The sequence below is a fragment of the Eleutherodactylus coqui genome, chromosome 4 (assembly GCF_035609145.1).
Source record: "Eleutherodactylus coqui strain aEleCoq1 chromosome 4, aEleCoq1.hap1, whole genome shotgun sequence".
Taxonomy (NCBI): domain Eukaryota; kingdom Metazoa; phylum Chordata; class Amphibia; order Anura; family Eleutherodactylidae; genus Eleutherodactylus; species Eleutherodactylus coqui.
Genome location: NC_089840.1, coordinates 291,873,550 through 291,897,848, shown reverse-complemented (window position 1 = coordinate 291,897,848; position 24,299 = coordinate 291,873,550). Strand labels below are relative to the sequence as shown.

At 48.1% G+C, this 24,299-nt stretch overlaps 2 protein-coding genes across 2 annotated transcripts in view; both read left to right on the top strand.

Annotated features, from left to right (window-relative positions):
* The window catches only part of LOC136626392 (pregnancy zone protein-like), a 600,260-nt gene that overhangs the window by 394,750 nt on the left and 181,211 nt on the right, over positions 1 to 24,299 (top strand). The gene's annotated exons all lie outside the window — the stretch shown is intronic.
* The window catches only part of LOC136626787 (alpha-2-macroglobulin-like protein 1), a 172,763-nt gene continuing 168,656 nt past the window's right edge, over positions 20,193 to 24,299 (top strand). The window contains exons 1-3 of the mRNA XM_066601792.1: positions 20,193 to 20,262; positions 20,394 to 20,577; positions 20,777 to 20,942. Coding sequence (XP_066457889.1) covers positions 20,201 to 20,262; positions 20,394 to 20,577; positions 20,777 to 20,942 — 412 coding nt within the window. The 5' untranslated portion in view covers positions 20,193 to 20,200. The remainder of the gene's footprint in view (positions 20,263 to 20,393; positions 20,578 to 20,776; positions 20,943 to 24,299) is intronic.

The window sequence follows — 24,299 nt, the reverse complement described above, 5'->3', positions numbered from 1 at the left end:
TGATTTTTTTCAAAATTACCCATAAAAAGATTAGCTAGAGCCTGTGCGACTTTGGAGCCCATAGCTGTCCCAAGTGTCTGTAAATAAAATGTATTTTTATATAAAAAATAATTATTTTTTAAAATAAAATCAATAGCTTTTAATAAAAAAGTTTTTTGGTTCGGGGGCATTAGAGGATCATTGTTTAGAAAATTTTTAACAGCTAAAAGGCCTAAATCATGAGGAATATTGGAGTATAATGACTCCACGTCTAATGTGCAAAGAATATATTCCTCTTGCCAAGTGAAGTTATTAATTAATTCTAGTAAATGGCCAGTGTTTCTCAAATAAGTAGGGAGGGATATATTGCCTACATAATTTTGCATGGACTAATTCCCCTTGTCAAATTTGATTCTGCGAACTTTTACTGAAGACTAGGGCACTCAGGATATCAAACATAGGATCTTCCCTTCCAAACCAAAGACTCTCACACTTATACTTGTTGATCCTGGACCCAGATGCCACCAAGTAGCAGTCCACCTCCGACACCACAAACTCCACTTCTCCTCTCGAGGACATGAAGAGTGTGACATTGTCAGCTGAGACTATTCACCTCAGAGTGGCCTGGTCTATCCTGAACCCTAAAGCTTTACGATCAACCCCCCCCCCCCCCACACACACACACACACACCCAGGGAAGGGATCTATTGCAAACAAATACAACAAGGGACTTAGAGGACCGCCCTGACAGACACCGGAACCCACCTCAAAAGGGCAGCTAAGCCAACCATTAACCAGCAGGAAAGTCTCAGACCCTGGGTACAACTGTCGAAGCCAATTGACAAACCCTCCTGGCAGGCCATATCGCAGAAGGTCTGACCAGAGGTACTCATTATTAACCCAATCAAAAGCTTAAGCATAATTCAGGGACAGCCCTACCCTGCTCCACTGCCTCCCAGATACTAAGAAAAGCACTAAAAGTGCTATGACCTGGAAGGGAGCAATGCTGGGCGCCCCAAGAGGAGCCAGGGTGGAAGCTTCACCAGTCGATTAAACAGCACTTTTGCCAGAACTGTCCTATCCATTATTGAGAAGTGTTACCGGACGCCATTTCTCAATATGCCTTGAATCTTTACCCTTTGATAGAATGATCAAGGCTGTCATCCTCATTGACCTAGGCAGAGTGAAAGAGGAAAGACACTCATTTAATACCTCCATCAAGAGAGGACTCAAAAGGTCCTTGAAGGTCTTATAATACTCAGATGTTAAGCAATCTGGACTTGCTGATTTTTTGAGCCGGAGCCCATCAATCGCCAGCTTAACTCCTCTTCTGTGATCTCTTCTGTCAAAACATCAAGATAGCAGTCTACCCCTGGCTCAGGGAAAGTTTCAGCCAGAAAAGCCAACATTCTGCCCGAAACTAGATCCCTCTTTCCCAAGAGTTGCGAGTAGCAGGATTGGACGACCTCTAGAATCTCTGATCTGGATCGATTTAGGGACCCCATCAGTCCACTGACCACTTTACTATTCACTGACATCCTACAGTTTCTGTTAGAGTTGGGCAGTACTTCCCGAAACTCCTATCAAAAACTAAATATACGTGAGTAAAGATTTCACTCCTCACAGAAACCTTCAGTCAAAACAAGATGTTTGAATGTCCTTTTCAGGCCTTGATACAGGCAGTATCTGTCCAGGCACCTGAGGTTGGAGAACTCTCAGAAGAACCTCTTGAACATCTTTCACGACACTGACTTACTACTACAGAGATCCAGTAATGGTACCTGGCTCTGCAAAAAGTCCTCAAAGGACCGTCTTATTTCTGCTTCAGTCTAGGAGTGACTAATTCAGCTTCCACAGGACACTGCCCATCTGGGCGGTCTCTGTAACATTCAGAAAAAACAATATTAGACAGTGGTCAGAGAATTCCACCTCAATAATGGACCATGGTGAAGAGATGGCTTCCTCCTTCAAATACAACCTGTCTATTCTAGACCTGTTGCTGCCTCTATATATTAAAGGTGAATCCCTCATCTCCTGGGGTGTGCCGGATGTGGACATCCACCAGGCAAGCTATTGTGTTAAATGTAACGCTGTCAAAAGCCCATCTGCTTCTGAAGCCTCCCCTATTCTCATTCACATCAGTAGTTCCTGTATGCACACCCTCAGAGTCCAGACCAGATTTTGGGTCAGGACCAGGTTTTAATTGGGCCTTAGTATACCTAGCAGACTACACTGTTGCCTCAGCTTGTGCAGCAATGTCTCCCCATGATCAGCATTCTGTGTACATTTTTTTCCCGTTGTTTTTGCTTTACTTTTTACCTTTGCCACAAGCCTCGGCATCACTGGGTGTCTGGGACTCAGAGACCCCTGCAGACTGACCCGTCACACAGGAGATCTCAGATCCTGACTCCACAGCATTCTCTGCATCACTGGCCTTATTAGCACTGACAGTATTATCACTGTCATGACTCTTTGCCACTCCATTTTTCACAGAGCCTGAATCAAATGGTCTCAGGGTGGGGATGCCCCTATCTGACTTTTCAGCTAAACCAGCGCTCCCATCACATACACATATTTCACCTGCTCCTGAGGCTTCCTTTGTTTTCCTTTTTTGTTCCTTATTTTGATTTCCATTTCTGGGATTTCCACACCGAAATGAAGACCGCCATATCAGGGAGAAATCCAGCAGCTGCAATTTTTGGCAGCACCAAAGCCTCCACCTTATGGTTTCCTTCCTCCAGATCTGATTCCCCGGAGGTTGTTGGCAGCCCAATCTGCTCCTACAGGAGATTGATGGTTTTTGCAGAGCTGCTCGGTGGTCGGGCTTGTTCAGCTTAACATGCAGGCTGCTCCCGCAGACTCTCCTGCACACCCTCATAGGACTCTTCATTTGAACTGTGAACCTCACTGCAGCTATATTGGCAAACCTATCGCTGTTTAGTTTTTCATAAGGATCTTACTTTTGGGACATCTGACCCGCTTTTGGGATGCCAGGGCAACCATGGTGGTTATCAGCCAGGGTGCCGTGGGTCCCTGAGTGGTAATCACTCAGTGGCGCTGCTGCAGGATGCACACACTGATGACAGTGTTTGCACCCGGGATCCTCCTCCCCTGATCTCTCTTCCTTGGTTCTGCAGGAGGAGAGAAGGGAAGAGGTGCCTGGGCGCACACACTTCCGCCTGCAGCAGCGCTGAGACACAGGGTGGGGAACTTGGCAGCTGCAGGCATAGCTGGCCAACACACAGATCCCAAAGAGTCTGGTTCATCACAGTCTTTCTATGACGCTGCAGTGCCTTCAGTGCATAGCACAGTGGTTAGACCAGAAAGGGGTTCGGCCACAGCACCTCAGCACTTCAGGTCAATGGCGGAAAATACTGACTCTTTGTCTTTTTTCTTCAGGTCGCCGTTCAGAACGGTCGACCAGGGACAGAAAGCGGGAGAAGAGATGCCGCCATTCATGTAGGCGGAACAAGCATGGTGGATATTATCACCTATCTTACCACTTTAGACGCAGATCCGTATGGTCCTCATCATCTTCTGATTTTCAATCGGCCAGCAGTCATGGTCAGTGTTGGAGAACGAGACAAGCATGTAAGCCCAATTGGTTTGGGAGCGGCAGGAGTGACTGCATCAGCAGTGACCAGGGGCTATGGCTAGCACAGTCAATGTCATGGTTGAACAGCCCATGGGACCTTTTACTCATTTGACCTCACACCTGCCTCCACAATCAAGAGCAACAAAGGGTGGAGGGGACTGTGGGTGGGGCTGCCAGCATGCTTGGTCGTCTGTCTCTTTGCAGGTTTCAAAGGAAAGTGATTCAGCCACAACTAAAGTATATTTTGACCAAATTTGAAGAAAGTAATAAGGGTAATTCCCCTTCAACTACACCTGGGGGTGCTCCACGCCCACCTGACTTGGGGATGGGGCCACAAGGCTTGTTTAAAGATACAATGTTATGTGGTGTAGCCCCTTTTGTCAGTGGTTTGTCGAAAGAAATAACAGGAAAAAATCAGACTAGGAGAGTATGTCGACATATGGTGGCTTTTGTGGGTGGATCTCTTTGCAGTAGGCAAAGAGCAGAATTTTGATAAGGGGTTCGAATTAAAAAACCACATGTCACAAAAATATTCGGTAATTGGCTTTGGGCCTTTTTTCTTTGGTGCATGTTTTATGGCAATGTTGTTTGGAGAGAGGCCCTGAATTATTGGTTATATGTAGACACAATCTTCAGCACTCGTAGGCTGTGCGGAGGTGAAGCTTGGTGGTGCTATGATGAGGAATTTAGGCATCACGTTTCCGTCCCCCCCCCCCCCCCCCCCGGTATCAGCTAGACGTCCAAGGCAATGGACATCTGGATTCAGTTGATACTGGCACAACGACCACAGCGTCCATGTACAAAAAAGTACAGCAGCCACAACGTTTCAATCCCAAACTGGGATCTTTATCAAGCTAACTGCACAGTAAAATGTATCACCTTAAAAACTAAACTCATTAAGAAACACCCACCTCATTAACCAATCATGCACCTAGGCCATTAGATAAAGCCTGTCAGAAGAATGGGGTAATGAGATGCTCACCTGGCGTTCCACTGAGGCTATGTATGTGTATTTTAGTATAGCGTGGTGTAGCATCCTGTACGTCCTACTGCGCATGTTAGGGAAACGTAGCATGACCAAACCTAGTGATGCCTCCCAGCATTGTTGTGTGCATGCGCGGGATCTCTCCGTTCTCGCGCAACCCGCCTCGTTTCATTGCCATAACAACATGACTACATATACTTGATGTGCATGAGCACAAGTCCAAAAACGTGTCAAAAAAGGCCATAGAGCAGATGGTATATTGAGGTGGTCTAATAAAAAGCCATGCAATAGTATGTGAATAAAAGTTGATGCACTGAATATACATATTAGACTATATACATAAACGGTGCAAACACATAAAACAATGAAAAAGGAGCTGAAGGGCGCCAGAAAGATTTAGATAAATGGAGTAACAGTATAATCAAGATTCATCCCATGAGGACTAAGGGAATCGAGATCGAAAATCCATTGAAGTTCTTTCTTCTTTAGCATCTTTCCACGGTCTCCGCCTCTAACAGATTTGCATACCTGATCAATAACTCAAAATTTTAATTGACTCACAGTGTGACCCATCAACGCAAAGTGCTTAGGAACGGGAAGATCAAGTTGATTCGTCCGGATTGTACTTTTATGAGTGGTCATGCGAATTCTCACCTCATTCGTGGTCTCACGGATATAGAGGAGGCCACAGGGACATGAGATCGCATAGACCACATAGGAAGATCTACATGTAAACCGGTGACTTAACTTATGTTTTTACCCGGGTGATTGAAAGTGTCACCACGGAGGAGATTATTGCAACAGGCACAATTGCCACAAGGGGACCATTTCTCACAGGGGTGAGGTGCGATTGTCTAGATCGCTCTGAGGTTTTTGTATATGCATGCACCAATTCATCCCTGAGATTAGGGGCTCTTCTAAACGACATAAGTGGTGATGAAAGGAATTCTTCAATCGGAGGGTGACCAGTGGAAAGTTAATGCCAATGTCTCCCGAGAGTCTTTGAAATGAGTTCACTATTTGGACCATAAGTCGAAATGAAAGGAATTCATGGTTTATCTTTAGATTGTTCCCTAGGGGTCAACAATTCCGTATGGGGAATAACCTTGGCCCTTGCTGCGGATTTGTTAACAAGTTCAGATGGATAACCCCTATGTATAAATTTACAACAGATTTCCTCTAATCTCACATCAATGCTTTCATCAATGGTGATCCGACGTACCTGTAGAAGTTGGCTCCATGGAAGTGATTCAATTATCTTCTGTGGATGACAACTGTCAAACCTCAAAAGGTTGTTTCTGTCCGTCGGTTTATGGAAAATGTCCGTACTCAAGTTCTGTCCACTGATGCTCACACAGACATCCAAAAATTGGATGCTGGCATTAGACCAATTCAGTGTGAACTTAAGTTCCGGAAAGATGTTATTGATCTCATGATGAAAATCCACAAAATCCTGTGGGGAACCGCTCCACAGCATGAATGTATCGTCTATGTGCCTCCACCAACCAAGGACAAGTGTCCAGGCTGGGGAGGTATAGATGAATTTCCTCTCAACTGTGTCCCTATATACATTAGCATATGTATGGGCCACATTCGACCCCATAGCGGTCCCACACAATTGCTAAAAGAAATTGTCACCATGGATTTACCTGAGGATCTCACTCATGTTAGTGAGAACAAATTTCAATAAGTCCAATATGAACTGTGTCTTTCCACTGAATCACTCTGTAGAGAGAAGTCTATCACGATTGCTTCTACCCTCTTGTGTGTGCAATGTTTGTATATAATGAAACAACATCTAAGGTCACCAATAGGGTGCATCCCTGGAGACAAAGGTCCTCAGTGAGGGCTTTGCAGTCGGTCTTTACATTCTGCACCAGCAGCATACTGCTTTAAGCCTAAATTCAGATTTGAAATCCGTTCAAGACGATGTTGTGTTGTTTCAAGAGAAGCTCTTTAACCCCTTCCCGGCCCATGACGTAAGGGTACATCATAGCAGGCTGGTACTTCCCACAAAATGACGTACCCTTACATCATCGGGATAGCGCGAGATCATGACTGATCTCGCGCTATCCCGCAGCGGGAGCCAGCTGTCAGTGATAGCCGGCCTCCTGTTGCAGCAGCGAGGGGCATCAGAGATGCGTCCCCCGCTGTTAACCCCTTCCCTGCCGCGATCTAAGTAGATGGCATAACAAAGGAAGAGGCAGCGGTGCCATAGACCTCATTCAATAGAGCGGTTTTCCTTGTTCATCAGGCGGCCCAGGGGCCTTATTGGCAAAATACGATATAGAATCTGCTTTTCATTTGCTGCCAGCGCACATGGACTGCTTTCATTTACTAGGTTGTTGCTTGGATGGTCAGTTTTTTGTAGACGTGTGTTTGCTGATCGGTTGGTCAATTTCGGATTACTACTTTGAATTGAGATGAGCATTTCTTAGGTGATACACTACCTGGATGATTTCCTGATTGTTGATCCAGGTAATTCACCAATTTGTGCTTCTTTTTTTTTTGTGGACGTTTCAGGTTTAGATACAGTGGATAGGCGTCCCACTACCGAAAAAACAGAAAGCCCAGTTACAGCTTTTCTGGGAATTGAAACCGACATGGTCCAGATGGTTTTTCTGTTGCCGGACAAAAAGCTGCGACAGACTTGGCAGACCCTCTTCACCGTTTTGAACAGCAGGATCATCTGTCAGGAGCTGGAAGTGACAAACGGCGAGCTTCATTTGTTTTTGGCTGCCGCATCATCAGTTGGTTTTGGGATGATTTTTGGCAATCACTGGTGCAGGTCTCCTTGGCCAGTGGGTTGGATCACAAAGGCGTTGATGAAGAGCATGACTTTGTTAGAACTGTTCCCTATCATAGTAGCAGTGAAGTTATGGGGCAGGAAATGACAAATAAAGGAATTTGTTTCTGGCCAGACAATGCAGCAGGGGTACAGGTGAGTAACACAGTCCTCGATGTCACTGCCCATTTTAGCGTTGGTCAGGCATTTAGTACAATAGTGGCTATACTAGATTTTCCATCTCTTTTGCGCAGCAGGGGTGCTTCCTCAGGATTGGTTCAAAAACATCTCTCCAGGGTGGCTCTTTAACTTTGCTTACATAAATTGGGTGACATTATGAAATGTTTTGTGGTGAGGCAGATTGCCAAGGGATGGAAGAAAGAAAAGGTCACGGGGGATGGTCATTGCCCTGTGTCATTTGCGTTGCTATGCAAGTTGTTTGCCATTTTGAAGGTGATATGCGCGGACAGTGGGGGGGGGGGGGGGGTGCGGTTTATTTAGGGCTCTTTTGCTATAACTTTTTTTTAGAGCTATACATATTAGCGAGCTTGTGTCGGCCGGTACAGTTAAGCCAGGCAGTTTGCGTTTGGGGGAGGTTTTAGTTGTTCATGATATGTTAAAGCTTTTTGTTAGGAGATCAAAAACAGATTTTTTTGACAGAGGTGCATGGTTGTTCATCACGTTGGTTGTTCATCACGTTGGTAGGTCTTACATGGTGTCTGGTCAATCTGGTGGAGGAGTATGTTAAGATGTGGCAAGGGGACAGACAATTTACAGCGCATTTTAAATTCTTGATTATGGCATCTTCGGCTGAACCCAGAAAAGTTTGGTCCGCTTTCTTTTCGAATAGGCATTGCCACTATGGCGGATATATGCAGTCAAGCGATTAGGCAGATGGATGTCAGACTGCTATAAGTCATGTGTCAGGCTACATTTGATGACTGGTTAGGAGTAGTTCAGTTTGCTAGGTACGTTATAAGATTACATGTAATGTTCAGCTTTTCTTTCTTTCAGTTGTGGCACTGCCAACCATTTGGCTGCTTGGTCACTCGTATATATATTGGGCTGAGCTGAGAGCAAAAGTCCATCCATTTGCTGTGTCACTGGGTTTCCTAACACGATGCTGGCCAAAAGTGCTTCCCGAAGTGGTCCAAATTAGTAGGTTTTCGTGGGGCAAAGTTATATTACTTCTGCATGCTGGAGGTAATGACTTGGGGAAGGTAAAAGCTGGGGAGTTAATTGCCCTGATAAAACAAGACATGGCATGTTTGGGGAATTTTTGAGAAACATGATTTTGGTATGGCCAGAAGTGGTGTCATGACAGATGTGGAGGGGAGCTAGAAGACATTCTGCAACAGAGAAGGCAAGAAGGCTGCTGAACATGAGGATTTCAAATTTTGTCCAGTCACTGAGTTGGGTGGCGATATAGCATAAGGAGTTATTTGTTACTACAGGGTGGGCTTCATTTAAATCGTATTGGAATGGATATATTTCTGTCCAGGTTGCAGGATGGCATCCAAAAGGCACTGGTGCTGGCCGGGTAGGTCGGAGCACAGTGTAGAGTTACATTGGTGCCCTTCTTGGTGGTGTGAAAGAAAATTGTGAAAGAAAATTTAGTTTGGTTCATGAAGTTTGGTTCAGTCTGAGGATGCCTTTAAGGCCTTCAGAAAAGAACACAATGCCCGGTACATGAACCATGTACTGATTCCAGAACTATGTACTTTCCAAAATGTTGCAATATCATTGTTGGCCGAAATATCTTGAAAATGGTGTAAGGATGTTGCAAGAAGTACTGACCCGTGGGGGAAGTTATCCTCTGATTGTGAGGTTTCTATGACATTTATACCACATCTGCGAATTCCAATGTGTTTACACCAAAAATGCATTTTTAGAGTCTGGGAAAGTCATCTTGTAGCCAAAAATGTATTTTGCATATGTGACATTTGTATAATCCTTCCCATATCTTTATGATAGTTACGCCTTTTCTTTCCTTTCAATAAAAGTACGGTGTTGGGTGGCTGGACTTCCAGAACCCTATTGCCATTAACTTGATTCAGGTTTCTGTACTGAGTTTTTGGGTTAACGGCTACGTCACTTGTGACTATTATATCGATTTTACCTGATTTAGGTGTACTTCTTTAAAAATTCTTCCACAGTGGTGTTTCCATGCTAGCATTAAGAACTGGAGGTCTACATGCCCGCTATTAAAGCCGGGTAGTACAGAAGGTTCTAGGGACAGTCACAGTTAATGTAAGCATCTTGATGAAGGCTGATGTTTGGGCATGGAACAACGCTTTTTGCCGGTTTAAGTGCTCTTTCACACATGCGCTTTTTACCGTGATTACCATGGAGTTTTGAACACCAAGATAATTCCTATATAACGCTCCCATTGATTTCACTCGATCACGGCGCTTTCTAGCATCGCAAATTTCAAGCACTATCTGTTCTATTTTTCCATATTTAGCACATCTCATCATCCATCTCAATAATGGGGTACGCTAAAACCCGCTATCGGACGCAGGAACCTGCCTCTGAAGACAAAAGTAAAATCGTGTCGCTCTGCTGAGCGCATGTGTGCGAGTCGCCTAAAGGGTAATATGTTAATAAAGCTGTGGCTTATCCCACTTCATCCCAAGTTAAAGGTGTGGAGTGAACAGGTGACATATAGTAACAGTTGATCTGCGGATTTAGTGGCAGGAACTCAGCCAAGGTTTTATGTCTAGTGAAGAGTAAAGAAAGAAATCACTTGTCATCACCTGATGAGAAATTATAAAGGCCGAGGCAGGAGGAAGACGGTGACAGATGAGCCGGAGCGGCGACATGGGACGAGGTGAGGAACGGTAGACACCATGATGATGTGTTTGCAGTAGAGGATTCACGTAGCGTCGCTTTATGTTCGCTTTTCTCTTATTTATTGTGATTTCTTCCCAAACAGACATCGCCGTATTTATGAACATTGTCTAATATGGCGCCATAGACAGACAAATTGTGCTAAATTTACATAAGTGGCGCACAGACTTGTAAATTTGGTACGATTTACGCTGCACCAGAAATAGGAAAGATGGGCCAATTTTTGCATCGCAGTTCTGCGTGCGCCAATAATGCAACAATGTATTTTCTGAAATATATTTTGCACCAAAAACTAAATTCTGCATCATTTGCTGATAAAAGAAAATAATCCGCAGTCCAATTACTGATGTTATCACAAATGGGGACAAAAACGTAAAAAACACCCCGCCCATGTAGTTTATTTTCCGCCACAAATGCACTAATTCGCATGTAACACCGCTACATGCGCCACTATTCTACCTTGTCATTGACACCAACTGTGATTAGGTTTTATTAGCGCCACTTTTTTCTGACACTTTCTTGTAGTAACGCTTCATAAATGTGTCGCAAAGGCAGACAGAAGCTGGCCACGCCCACAATCAGGGGAAAATAATGACGAGCTCGTCGGATCATTTCTTTTTATTGCAAACTATCTGTAAATTTGTCTGACTCCCTGCGCCTTAATTCTGGCGCAGCTTTATACACGAATCTCATTCACTAATAAGGGACTTTGTGATTCCTTTCCCAATATTCTTAAAATCTCTGCTTGCCATCAGTGAATGGTAACACTTCTATTCAGATCTAGAGGCTGAAAGCCCTTCGTGTTCTAAGACCCAATGCACACAGATTTTTGCTGCAGAGTTTTTGGCCAGACGCCCCCTGCTGCGAATCCGGCAGCAATGTCCATCCATAGCACGCAATGTAAAATGATTCTGCCGCGCACACGAGCGGAAATCACTTTGGATCCCCGCTCACGGAGGAATAATCGCAGCTTGCGCTATTTTGTGCGAGACTCGCACAGACGGCTTTCATTACAGTCAATAGAAGCCGTCCGTGCCACAGATCTGTGTCATCGCCAGCGTGTCATTCTCTGCACTGCTCATCTTCGGCGGCGTGACAGCCGGCACATCCGCAGTGCATCTGAGACAGGTATGCGGGGGTCACTGGCCGGCACTGGGTCAGATTTAGCTGTGAGACTTGTGCATGCAGCCTGAATAGTTCTCACAGCTGAGGGTTTGTTACATTGTATCTAGTCTCCACAATGCTGTGTGATATAAACATCCTGGACTCCAGACTGATACATGTTACCTGCACTGATACACTGTAACAAACTATCAGCACAGGAGATGTGTTGATGTGTTTACTTCATAGAAACCGGTATAAGGGCTTATTTACACTTTCTGCTTAACGCACAGAACTCCTGTGATGTATTAACCCACTGTTTCCAAAGGGTTAATTTACACCGGCGTTCTTCCTCTCGCGGTGATGCTGGTAATTGGAAGAACTGAAGCAGGTTCCATTTTTTTGCGATATCACCGAAAACTCGGCCATTATTTGCTCTGTATGGGACTGTGATCTGATTATTATTCTGCTACTATTGTAACAACATGCGATTTTCTTGCGCTTGTACCGCCGAGCCGTTTTCTCACAGAAATGCATCAATTTCATAAAAATCGCAGGTTTAAGAGAGCGGTGTTGATCCAAGTTTCTTGGTCGGATAACGTGCTCAACAGTGTAAATATGGCCTAAACTGGATAAAATTGTAACAAACCCTAAGCTGTGAGCAGTGTTAGGTCTGTACAGGTTGTAAGCCTATAACTACAAATGTTTCTATTCACTGATAGCAAGCAGAGTTTTTCAAGGAGGCGAGAATTTGAGACACGGGGATTGATCATTGGGATTTGTTGGTGGCTGTCCCTGTGAATATAGGATTTGTGCCTTAGACCCCGGTCCACACCCGGTGGGCGATTAAACATGGACGTTATAGATGACTGCTGGTGATGACATGTCAGATGGATGGATCCGTCCTGGGAGGAGAGAATAAACATCATGATGGGAGACGAGTGTGCAGGTTGTGATACGGGCAGGGAAGGTTTGGCATAGGGATAGGAGTGTAATTTATAGACTGTAGGGGCAGGGATGGTATATACCGGCTATTAGCTATTGGAATATATAGAAGCTAGCAGTAACACTCAGTGTGATAAAATGCCCGGCGCCCCAGAAAACTGGCATCATTTCTTACACTTTTCATGAAACGTTTAAAATACAAAATGCAAAAGCGTCTGCAGAATGATAAGCCTTCCGGAGCTGAAGACGTGGAAGGGTCTGCAGGGGGATGAACCTCCTGGGGTAGGACACGTAGAGGGGTCTGCAGGAGATGAACCTCCCGGGCAGGAGACGTAGAGGGGTCTGCAGGGGGATGAACCTTCTGGGGCAGGAGACGTGGAAGGGTCTGCAGGGGTATGAATCTCCTGGGGCAGGAGACATGGAAGGGTCTGCAGGAGATGAACCTCCTGGGGCAGGAGACGTGGAAGGGTCTGCAGGGGGATGAACCTCCTAGGGCAGGAGACATAGAAGGGTCTGCAGGAGATGAACCTTCTGGGGCAGGAGACGTGGAAGGGTCTGCAGGGGTATGAACCTCCTGGGGCAGGAGACATGGAAGGGTCTGCAGGAGATGAACCTTCTGGGGCAGGAGACGAGGAAGGGTCTACAGGAGATGAACCTCCCGGGCAGGAGACGTAGAGGGGTCTGCAGGGGGATGAACCTTCTGGGGCAGGAGACATTGAAGGGTCTGCAGGAGATGAACCTCCTGGGGCAGGAGACGTGGAAGGGTCTGCAGGGGGATGAACCTCCTAGGGCAGGAGACATAGAAGGGTCTGCAGGAGATGAACCTTCTGGAGCAGGAGACGTGGAAGGGTCTGCAGGGGTATGAACCTCCTGGGGCAGGAGACATGGAAGGGTCTGCAGGAGATGAACCTTCTGGGGCAGGAGACGTGGAAGGGTCTACAGGAGATGAACCTCCTGGGGCAGGAGACATGGAAGGGTCTACAGGAGATGAACCTCCTGGGGCAGAAGACGTGGAAGGGTCTGCAGGGGGATGATCCTCCTGGGAGGAGAGAATAAGCATCATGATGGGAGACGAATGTGCAGGTTGTGATATGGGCAGGGAAGGTTTGGCATAGGGATAGGAGTGTAATTTATAGACTGTAGGGGGGCAGGAATGGTATATACTGGCTATTAGCTATTGGAATATATAGAAGCTAGCAGTAACACTCAGTGTGATAAAATGCCCGGCGCCCCAGAAAACTGGCATCATTTCTTACACTTTTCATGAAACGTTTAAAATACAAAATGCAAAAGCGTCTGCAGAATGATAAGCCTTCCGGAGCTGAAGACGTGGAAGGGTCTGCAGGGGGATGAACCTCCTGCGGCAGGACACGTAGAGGGGTCTGCAGGAGATGAACCTCCCGGGCAGGAGACGTAGAGGGGTCTGCAGGGGGATGAACCTTCTGGGGCAGGAGACGTGGAAGGGTCTGCAGGGGTATGAACCTCCTGGGGCAGGAGACATGGAAGGGTCTGCAGGAGATGAACCTCCTGGGGCAGGAGACGTGGAAGGGTCTGCAGGGGGATGAACCTCCTAGGGCAGGAGACATAGAAGGGTCTGCAGGAGATGAACCTTCTGGGGCAGGAGACATGGAAGGGTCTGCAGGAGATGAACCTTCTGGGGCAGGAGACGTGGAAGGGTCTACAGGAGATGAACCTCCCGGGCAGGAGACGTAGAGGGGTCTGCAGGGGGATGAACCTTCTGGGGCAGGAGATGTGGAAGGGTCTGCAGGGGTATGAACCTCCTGGGGCAGGAGACATGGAAGGGTCTGCAGGAGATGAACCTCCTGGGGCAGGAGACGTGGAAGGGTCTACAGGAGATGAACCTCCCGGGCAGGAGACGTAGAGGGGTCTGCAGGGGGATGAACCTTCTGGGGCAGGAGACGTGGAAGGGTCTGCAGGGGTATGAACCTCCTGGGGCAGGAGACATGGAAGGGTCTGCAGGAGATGAACCTCCTGGGGCAGGAGACGTGGAAGGGTCTGCAGGGGGATGAACCTCCTGGGGCAGGACACGTAGAGGGGTCTGCAGGAGATGAACCTCCTGGGCAGGAGACGTAGAGGGGTCTGCAGGGGGATGAACCTCCTGGGGCAGGAGACGTGGAAGGGTCTGCAGGGGGATGAACCTCCTAGGGCAGGAGACATAGAAGGGTCTGCAGGAGATGAACCTTCTGGGGCAGGAGACATGGAAGGGTCTGCAGGAGATGAACCTTCTGGGGCAGGAGACGTGGAAGGGTCTACAGGAGATGAACCTCCCGGGCAGGAGACGAAGAGGGGTCTGCAGGGGGATGAACCTTCTGGGGCAGGAGACGTGGAAGGGTCTGCAGGAGATGAACCTCCTGGGGCAGGAGACGTGGAAGGGTCCACAGGAGATGAACCTCCCTGGCAGGAGACGTAGAGGGGTCTGCAGGGGGATGAACCTTCTGGGGCAGGAGACGTGGAAGGGTCTGCAGGGGTATGAACCTCCTGGGGCAGGAGACATGGAAGGGTCTGCAGGAGATGAACCTCCTGGGGCAGGAGACGTGGAAGGGTCTGCAGGGGGATGAACCTCCTAGGGCAGGAGACATAGAAGGGTCTGCAGGAGATGAACCTTCTGGGGCAGGAGACGTGGAAGGGTCTGCAGGGGTATGAACCTCCTGGGGCAGGAGACATGGAAGGGTCTGCAGGAGATGAACCTTCTGGGGCAGGAGACGTGGAAGGGTCTACAGGAAATGAACCTCCCGGGCAGGAGACGTAGAGGGGTCTGCAGGGGCATGAACCTTCTGGGGCAGGAGACGTGGAAGGGTCTGCAGGGGTATGAACCTCCTGGGGCAGGAGACATGGAAGGGTCTGCAGGAGATGAACCTCCTGGGGCAGGAGACGTGGAAGGGTCTGCAGGGGGATGAACCTCCTAGGGCAGGAGACATAGAAGGGTCTGCAGGAGATGAACCTTCTGGGGCAGGAGACGTGGAAGGGTCTGCAGGGGTATGAACCTCCTGGGGCAGGAGACATGGAAGGGTCTGCAGGAGATGAACCTTCTGGGGCAGGAGACGTGGAAGGTCTGCAGGGGGATGAACCTCCTGGGGCAGGACACGTAGAGGGGTCTGCAGGAGATGAACCTCCCGGGCAGGAGACGTAGAGGGGTCTGCAGGGGGATGAACCTCCTGGGGCAGGAGACGTGGAAGGGTCTGCAGGGGGATGAACCTCCTAGGGCAGGAGACATAGAAGGGTCTGCAGGAGATGAACCTTCTGGGGCAGGAGACATGGAAGGGTCTGCAGGAGATGAACCTTCTGGGGCAGGAGACGTGGAAGGGTCTACAGGAGATGAACCTCCCGGGCAGGAGACGTAGAGGGGTCTGCAGAGGGATGAACCTTCTGGGGCAGGAGACATGGAAGGGTCTGCAGGAGATGAACCTCCTGGGGCAGGAGACGTGGAAGGGTCTACAGGAGATGAACCTCCCGGGCAGGAGACGTAGAGGGGTCTGCAGGGGGATGAACCTTCTGGGGCAGGAGACGTGGAAGGGTCTGCAGGGGTATGAACCTCCTGGGGCAGGAGACATGGAAGGGTCTGCAGGAGATGAACCTCCTGGGGCAGGAGATGTGGAAGGGTCTGCAGGGGGATGAACCTCCTAGGGCAGGAGACATAGAAGGGTCTGCAGGAGATGAACCTTCTGGGGCAGGAGACGTGGAAGGGTCTGCAGGGGTATGAACCTCCTGGGGCAGGAGACATGGAAGGGTCTGCAGGAGATGAACCTTCTGGGGCAGGAGACGTGGAAGGGTCTACAGGAAATGAACCTCCCGGGCAGGAGACGTAGAGGGGTCTGCAGGGGGATGAACCTTCTGGGGCAGGAGACGTGGAAGGGTCTGCAGGGGTATGAACCTCCTGGGGCAGGAGACATGGAAGGGTCTGCAGGAGATGAACCTCCTGGGGCAGGAGACGTGGAAGGGTCTGCAGGGGGATGAACCTCCTAGGGCAGGAGACATAGAAGGGTCTGCAGGAGATGAACCTTCTGGGGCAGTAGACGTGGAAGGGTCTGCAGGGGTATGAACCTCCTGGGGCAGGAGACATGGAAGGGTCTGCAGGAGATGAACCTTCTGGGGCAGGAGACGTGGAAGGGTCTGCAGGGGGATGAACCTCCTGGGGCAGGACACGTAGAGGGGTCTGCAGGAGATGAACCTCCCGGGCAGGAGACGTAGAGGGGTCTGCAGGGGGATGAACCTCCTGGGGCAGGAGACGTGGAAGGGTCTGCAGGGGGATGAACCTCCTAGGGCAGGAGACATAGAAGGGTCTGCAGGAGATGAACCTTCTGGGGCAGGAGACATGGAAGGGTCTGCAGGAGATGAACCTACTGGGGCAGGAGACGTGGAAGGGTCTACAGGAGATGAACCTCCCGGGCAGGAGACGTAGAGGGGTCTGCAGGGGGATGAACCTTCTGGGGCAGGAGACATGGAAGGGTCTGCAGGAGATGAACCTCCTGGGGCAGGAGACGTGGAAGGGTCTACAGGAGATGAACCTCCCGGGCAGGAGACGTAGAGGGGTCTGCAGGGGGATGAACCTTCTGGGGCAGGAGACGTGGAAGGGTCTGCAGGGGTATGAACCTCCTGGGGCAGGAGACATGGAAGGGTCTGCAGGAGATGAACCTCCTGGGGCAGGAGACGTGGAAGGGTCTGCAGGGGGATGAACCTCCTAGGGCAGGAGACATAGAAGGGTCTGCAGGAGATGAACCTTCTGGGGCAGGAGACGTGGAAGGGTCTGCAGGGGTATGAACCTCCTGGGGCAGGAGACATGGAAGGGTCTGCAGGAGATGAACCTTCTGGGGCAGGAGACGTGGAAGGGTCTACAGGAAATGAACCTCCCGGGCAGGAGACGTAGAGGGGTCTGCAGGGGGATGAACCTTCTGGGGCAGGAGACGTGGAAGGGTCTGCAGGGGTATGAACCTCCTGGGGCAGGAGACATGGAAGGGTCTGCAGGAGATGAACCTCCTGGGGCAGGAGACGTGGAAGGGTCTGCAGGGGGATGAACCTCCTAGGGCAGGAGACATAGAAGGGTCTGCAGGAGATGAACCTTCTGGGGCAGGAGACGTGGAAGGGTCTGCAGGGGTATGAACCTCCTGGGGCAGGAGACATGGAAGGGTCTGCAGGAGATGAACCTTCTGGGGCAGGAGACGTGGAAGGGTCTACAGGAGATGAACCTCCTGGGGCAGGAGACATGGAAGGGTCTACAGGAGATGAACCTCCTGGGGCAGAAGACGTGGAAGGGTCTGCAGGGGGATGATCCTCCTGGGAGGAGAGAATAAGCATCATGATGGGAGACGAGTGTGCAGGTTGTGATATGGACAGGGAAGGTTTGGCATAGGGATAGGAGTGTAATTTATAGACTGTAGGGGGGCAGGAATGGTATATACCGGCTGTTAGCTATTGGAACATATAGAAGCTAGCAGTAACACTCAGTGTGATAAAATGCCCGGCGCCCCAGAAAACTGGCATCATTTCTTACACTTTTCATGAAACGTTTAAAATACAAAATGCAAAAGCGTCTGCAGAATGATAAGCCTTCCGGAGCTGAAAACGTGGAAGGGTCTGCAGGGGGATGAACCTCCTGGGGCAGGAGACGTAGAGGGGTCTGCAGTAGATGAACCTCCCGGGCAGGAGACGTAGAGGGGTCTGCAGCGGGATGAACCTTCTGGGGCAGGAGACGTGGAAGGGTCTGCAGGGGTATGAACCTCCTGGGGCAGGAGACATGGAAGGGTCTGCAGGAGATGAACCTCCTGGGGCAGGAGACGTGGAAGGGTCTGCAGGGGGATGAACCTCCTAGGGCAGGAGACATAGAAGGGTCTGCAGGAGATGAACCTTCTGGGGCAGGAGACGTGGAAGGGTCTACAGGAGATGAACCTCCTGGGGCAGGAGACGTGGAAGGGTCTACAGGAGATGAACCTCCCGGGCAGGAGACGTAGAGGGGTCTGCAGGGGGATGAACCTTCTGGGGCAGGAGACATTGAAGGGTCTGCAGGGGGATGAACCTCCTGGGGCAGAAGACATGGAAGGGTCTGCAGGAGATGAACCTTCTGGGGTAGGAGACGTGGAAGGGTCTGCAGGGGTATGAACCTCCTGGGGCAGGAGACATGGAAGGGTCTGCAGGAGATGAACCTTCTGGGGCAGGAGACGTGGAAGGGTCTACAGGAGATGAACCTCCTGGGGCAGGAGACGTGGAAGGGTCTGCAGGAGGATAATCCTACTGGGGCAGGAGACATGGAATGGTCAGCAGGAGATGAACCTCCTGGGGCAGGAGACGTGGAAGGGTCTGCAGGGGGATGATCCTCCTGGGGCAGGAGACGTGGAAGGGTCTGCAGGGGAATTATCCTCCTGGGGCAGGAGACGCGGAAGGGTCTGCAGGAGGATGATCCTACTGGGGCAGGAAACATGGAAGGGTCTGCAGGAGATTACATCCTGGGGCAGGAGACGTGGAATGGTCTGCAGGGGGATGATCCTCCTGGGGTAGGAGACGTGGAAGGGTCCTCAGGAGGATGATCCTCCCGGGCAGGAGACATGCAAGGGTCCTTGGGAGGATGAACCTCCTGGGGCAGGAAACGTGCAAGCGTCTGCAGGATGATAATCCTCCTGGGGCAGAAGATGTGAAAGTGTCTGTAAGGGGATAATCTTACCGGGGCAGGAGACACGGAATAGTCTGCAGGGGAATGATCCTCCTGGGGCAGGAAATGTAAGAGCATCTGTAAGAGGATTAAACCTCCTGGGGCGGGAGACGCAGAAGCATCTGCCCAATTATAATCTTTCTGGGGCAAAAGATGTGGAACCGTCTGCAGGAGTATGATCCGCCTGGGGCGGGAGACCAGGACCCCTTTCTGTGTGTTCCCTGTGGGTCTGCTCTGTGGGCAGTTTGAAGGTTTACACCATTACAGGATACTTTCTTAGGGAAATACATGCTTTATAAAGGGGCGGGAGGGAGGAATGCAACTATTTTTGTGGCACACATACTGTTTGGGGGGGGGGGCACAGACTTTTCATGAGGTGTGGGTACTTTTTGGGGGCGTACATTTTAGGAGTGACATACTTTTGGACAGAGAGCACATTCTTTGTGGGGCAATTTACTTGTAGGGGGGCCGTAGGCTTTTAGGAGGGAGGCAGACTAGATGCTTCCTTTTTTGTGAGGCACATGCTTATCTGGGGTGAATACCTTTTCCGGGCACACATACTTTTTGGGATGGGAACAAACTTCTGAGGGGAAGAGACAAACTTTTGGATGGATAACATGCTTCTTTATACTTTGTCAAGCGCTGAGAGCACATATCTTTCCAGGGGCGCACACTTTTAAAGAGGGACATACACCTTTGGGCAGAATGGATATATTTTTTGAGGACACTTATTTTTTTTGCGGTACATACTATTTGAAGTGGGGGTGGATGTGTTTTCCAGGGGCATGTCCTTTTCAGGGGGGTTAAATACATTTTGGACAGGAGACATACCTAATGGGGGCATATACTTTTTAAAGGATGTGGCAGCTTTCTTTTGGGGGGGGGGGGCATACTATTTAGGAGAGAAAATTTTGCAGTGGGGCACACACCTTTTGGGAGAGGGCCATTCTTTTGTGGAGTGTACGTCTTTTTGAAGTGAGTTCTTGCTAATAAGCCTTGTGTATATGAAGGATGAATTTTTGAGAAGACGTGTATTTACCCCCCTTTACGTACCGCACCCCATAAAAAATCACAATGTGCCGCACGCTCTTGTGTAGACGCCTCTCTTAGTGAGAACCCAGATGAGCCCGCACAGTCAGCGCCAATCGGTATTCTGGGAATTACGCTCTAATGACTTTACGGATGTGGTAATGCGTTTCGCATCCAGACTGCGACAGATTGTTATCCACCTGAAACGCGTCTTCTGCGAGAGGTTTCGGTGATATATATTTGTGTCTCTCCCCAGGAATCGGCTCCAGGATGTGGCTGCTGTGTCTGCTCCTCAGCATGGACGGAATTCTGGTACAGTCCAGCAAAATCCCGTAAGTGCAATCAGTGGCTTCAATATGTGTGAGCAGAGCACATGTCAGGGATGGCTGTGGTCACGGCCTCTGTGTCCTGATTTCTGTTCTGGCTGACAGTCAGGGAATCGCTTGTGTTCTTGTCATTGCAGAAGCTTTGCGCTGTTCATCCCTCCTGACGTGTATCACGGATTAAACAACCTCTTCTGCCTGCACTCCTCCCCGGACCTGCAGGGGTTCACAAAGATGACAGTGGATCTGAAGACCACATCTGGAAGTGAGACCCTGTATACAGTGCAGCCGGATAGCCCCACATGGCACTGCACATCATTCCAGGTACGGAGCCCCATCTGCCCCTTACACTAGTATTCTAGGAAATACACTGTAACGCATCCCAGCAGTATATGGCGGCTTTAAATGGATCTGTACAGTGTATCTCTTCTGTAGATACAATAGATAGACACATATAGACATGTATATAACTGGTGGTCTCACGTCTCTAACACGACTGAAGTAACACCATAATGTCCCGCAGCCTCCTGCACCTTCAGGCTCCACAGAGAAAGTCACCATCGCCATCCACGGACATAGGAGCGACGGCGAGAAGGTGGAGCTGAGCTCAAAGGAGCTGACCGCACGGAAGAAAAAAATCGCGACCCTCATCCAAACTGACAAAGCTATGTATAAACCCGGGCAAAAAGGTGAGGAGGAAGGATTATAGATACAATATAATATATTCAGTGGAGGAGAGACTATTGATACATTATACTGTATACAGGGGAGGAGGGAATATAGATACATTACACTGTATACAGGGGAGGAGGGACTATAGACACATTACACTGTATACAGGGGAGGAGGGACTGTAGATACATTATACTGTATACAGGGGAGGAGGGACTATAGATACATTACACTGTATACAGGGGAGGAGTGACTATAGATACATTACACTGTATACAGGGGAGGAGAGACTATAGATACATTACACTGTATACAGGGGAGGAGAGACTATTGATACATTACACTGTATACAGGGGAGGAGGGACTATAGATACATTACACTGTATACAGGGGAGGAGGGACTATAGATACATTATACTGTATACAGGGGAGGAGGGGCTATAGATACATTACATTGTATACAGGGGAGGAGGGACTATAGATACATTACACTGTATACAGGGGAGGAGGGACTATAGATACATTACACTGTATACAGGGGAGGAGAGACTATAGATACATTACACTGTATACAGGGGAGGAGAGACTATAGATACACTACACTGTATACAGGGGAGGAGAGACTATTGATACATTACACTGTATACAGGGGAGGAGGGATTATACATACATTACACTGTATACAGGGGAGGAGGGACTATAGATACATTACACTGTATACAGAGAAGGAGGGACTATAGATACATTACACTGTATACAGAGAAGGAGGGACTATAGATACATTACACTGTATACAGGGGAGGGGGGACTATAGATATATTACACTGTATACAGGGGAGGAGGGACTGTAGATACATTACACTGTATACAGGGGAGGAGGGACTATAGATACATTATACTGTATACAGGGGAGGAGGGACTATAGATACATTACACTGTATACAGAGAAGGAGGGACTATAGATACATTACACTGTATACAGGGGAGGGGGGACTATAGATATATTACACTGTATACAGGGGAGGAGGGACTATAGATACATTACACTGTATACAGGGGAGGAGGGACTATAGATACATTACACTGTATACAGGGGAGGAGAGACTATAGATACATTACACTGTATACAGGGGAGGAGGGACTATAGATACATTACACTGTATACAGGGGAGGAGGGACTATAGGTACATTATACTGTATACAGGGGACAAGGGGCTATAGATACATTACACTGTATACAGGGGAGGAGGGACTATAGATACATTACACTGTATACAGGGGAGGAGCGACTATAGATACATTACACTGTATACAGGGGAGGAGGGACTATAGATACATTACACTGTATACAGGGAAAGAGAGACTAAAGATACATTACACTGTATACAGGGGAGGAGGGACTATAGATACATTACACTGTATACAGGGAAGGAGAGACTATAGATACATTACACTGTATACAGGGGAGGAGGGACTATAGATACATTACACTGTATACAGGGGAGGAGGGACTATAGATACATTACACTGTATACAGGGAAGGAGAGACTATAGATGCATTACAATGTATACAGGGGATAGGGGCTATAGATACATTACCCTGTATACAGGAAAGGAGGGACTATAGATTCATTATACTGTATACAGGGGATAGGGGACTATATATACATTTTTTCTGTATACAGAGGATAGGGGACTATAGATACATTATACTGTATACAGGGAAGGAGGGACTATAGATTCATTAGACTGTATGCAGGGGATAGGGGACTATAGATACATTTTTCTGTATACAGAGGATAGGGGACTATTGATACATTATACTGTATACAGGGGTGGAGGGGTTATCGATACCCTAGCTTGTCACCTGCAAATTTGTATTTTTTAAACTAATTCATGTTTTGCTGTATATTAAAACATAAAAAGTTTAGATATTCTGTCAGCATTTCTGTATGTCTTTGGTCTTGTCATCTTTTGCTAGGATATAAAGGTTTTGTGGGCTGTATACACCTGAGCCGCCACATATAGATTCCCAGGAGAAAAACATGTTTTTTCTAAATGTACACCTGCTACCTTAAGTGTTTGCCCTCGAGCTTTATTGATCATCAACGCAAATGCTGTTTTTAGAGGGAATTGCATCCTTTTGAATTGAAAAGGCACCTCTGTCGGTATTATCGGAATGCGTGGAATTGAAATACTTGTTCCTTTTGCTATCCCGGTTGTAATAGTGGCTCTTACAATGTTTCGCCCCCGGTGTGAAATTTGTAATTGTGTGCTGTTGCGCAGTTTTAGCGCATCAGGATTTTGCATTAATAGGACCAGAACGCTAACTTTTAACCTCAGCATATGGGAAGGAACTCCTGACAATTCCAAAGAGTTAAGGAACTGTACAGGGTATGACCAAATAAATCTGTCTTGTCGCACTCCCTAGAGAACTCTTATCAATTTTCTTGATAGGTAGTTGATATACCCGACTTCGCCCAAGTTAATTTGGTACCGGTGTTTACGTGTTGTTCGCACGGAAAATTTGATGAAGTCATAGTTACTATAGAGGAACCGAGTAATAAAATATGCATACACATAGAGGAGTGTTAGATCCTCCTCAGGCTGCATGTACTGATGTCCCTCTGCAGAATGTGCCACCCCTCCCACTCTCCTTACTTTTTACCCTGAAAGGTAACGCCCCTTTTTAATTTAAATTTACCCACAGACTGGAGGTTGCAGCCTCTTGTTAGCCTTAAAGGCTTTATCCCTGCAGTCCATGGCTGCTTCCTTATGTACTTTACTGCCTTTCAGTATATACACACAGAGATCAGTTATATTCTCAGTTTATACACATAGAGGTGAGGTAGATTCTTCTCATTATATACACACAGAGGTGAGGTAGATTCTCCTCAGTATATACACACAGAGGTGAGGTAGATTCTCCTCAGTATATACACACACACAGGTGAGGTAGATTTTCCTCAGTGTATACATATATAGGTGAGGTAGATTCTCCTCAGTATATACACATATAGGTGAGGTAGACTCTCCTTAATATACAAATCATTTTCGTAGGATTTACGGTTTTTGAAAAAATTCCTATGTATTGCGGATTTTCACAGCTTTTCATGCTTAGAAATGAATAATCAAGTTGTGGCCCCTTTACTTTTACTATTTAGGACCTAAAGAATAGTTGTGCCAAATTTCACGTTTGTATGACACTGGGAAGTTAGAGAATTAAATTAGGTAAATAACATATGGGGGTCACTTACTTTTGCACTTAGAATTGAATAATCAAGTTGTGACCCCGTTACTTTTCCTATATAGTATCTAAACAATGGTTGTGCCAAATTTCAAGTTTGCTCATCACCGGAAAGTTAGAGAATTAG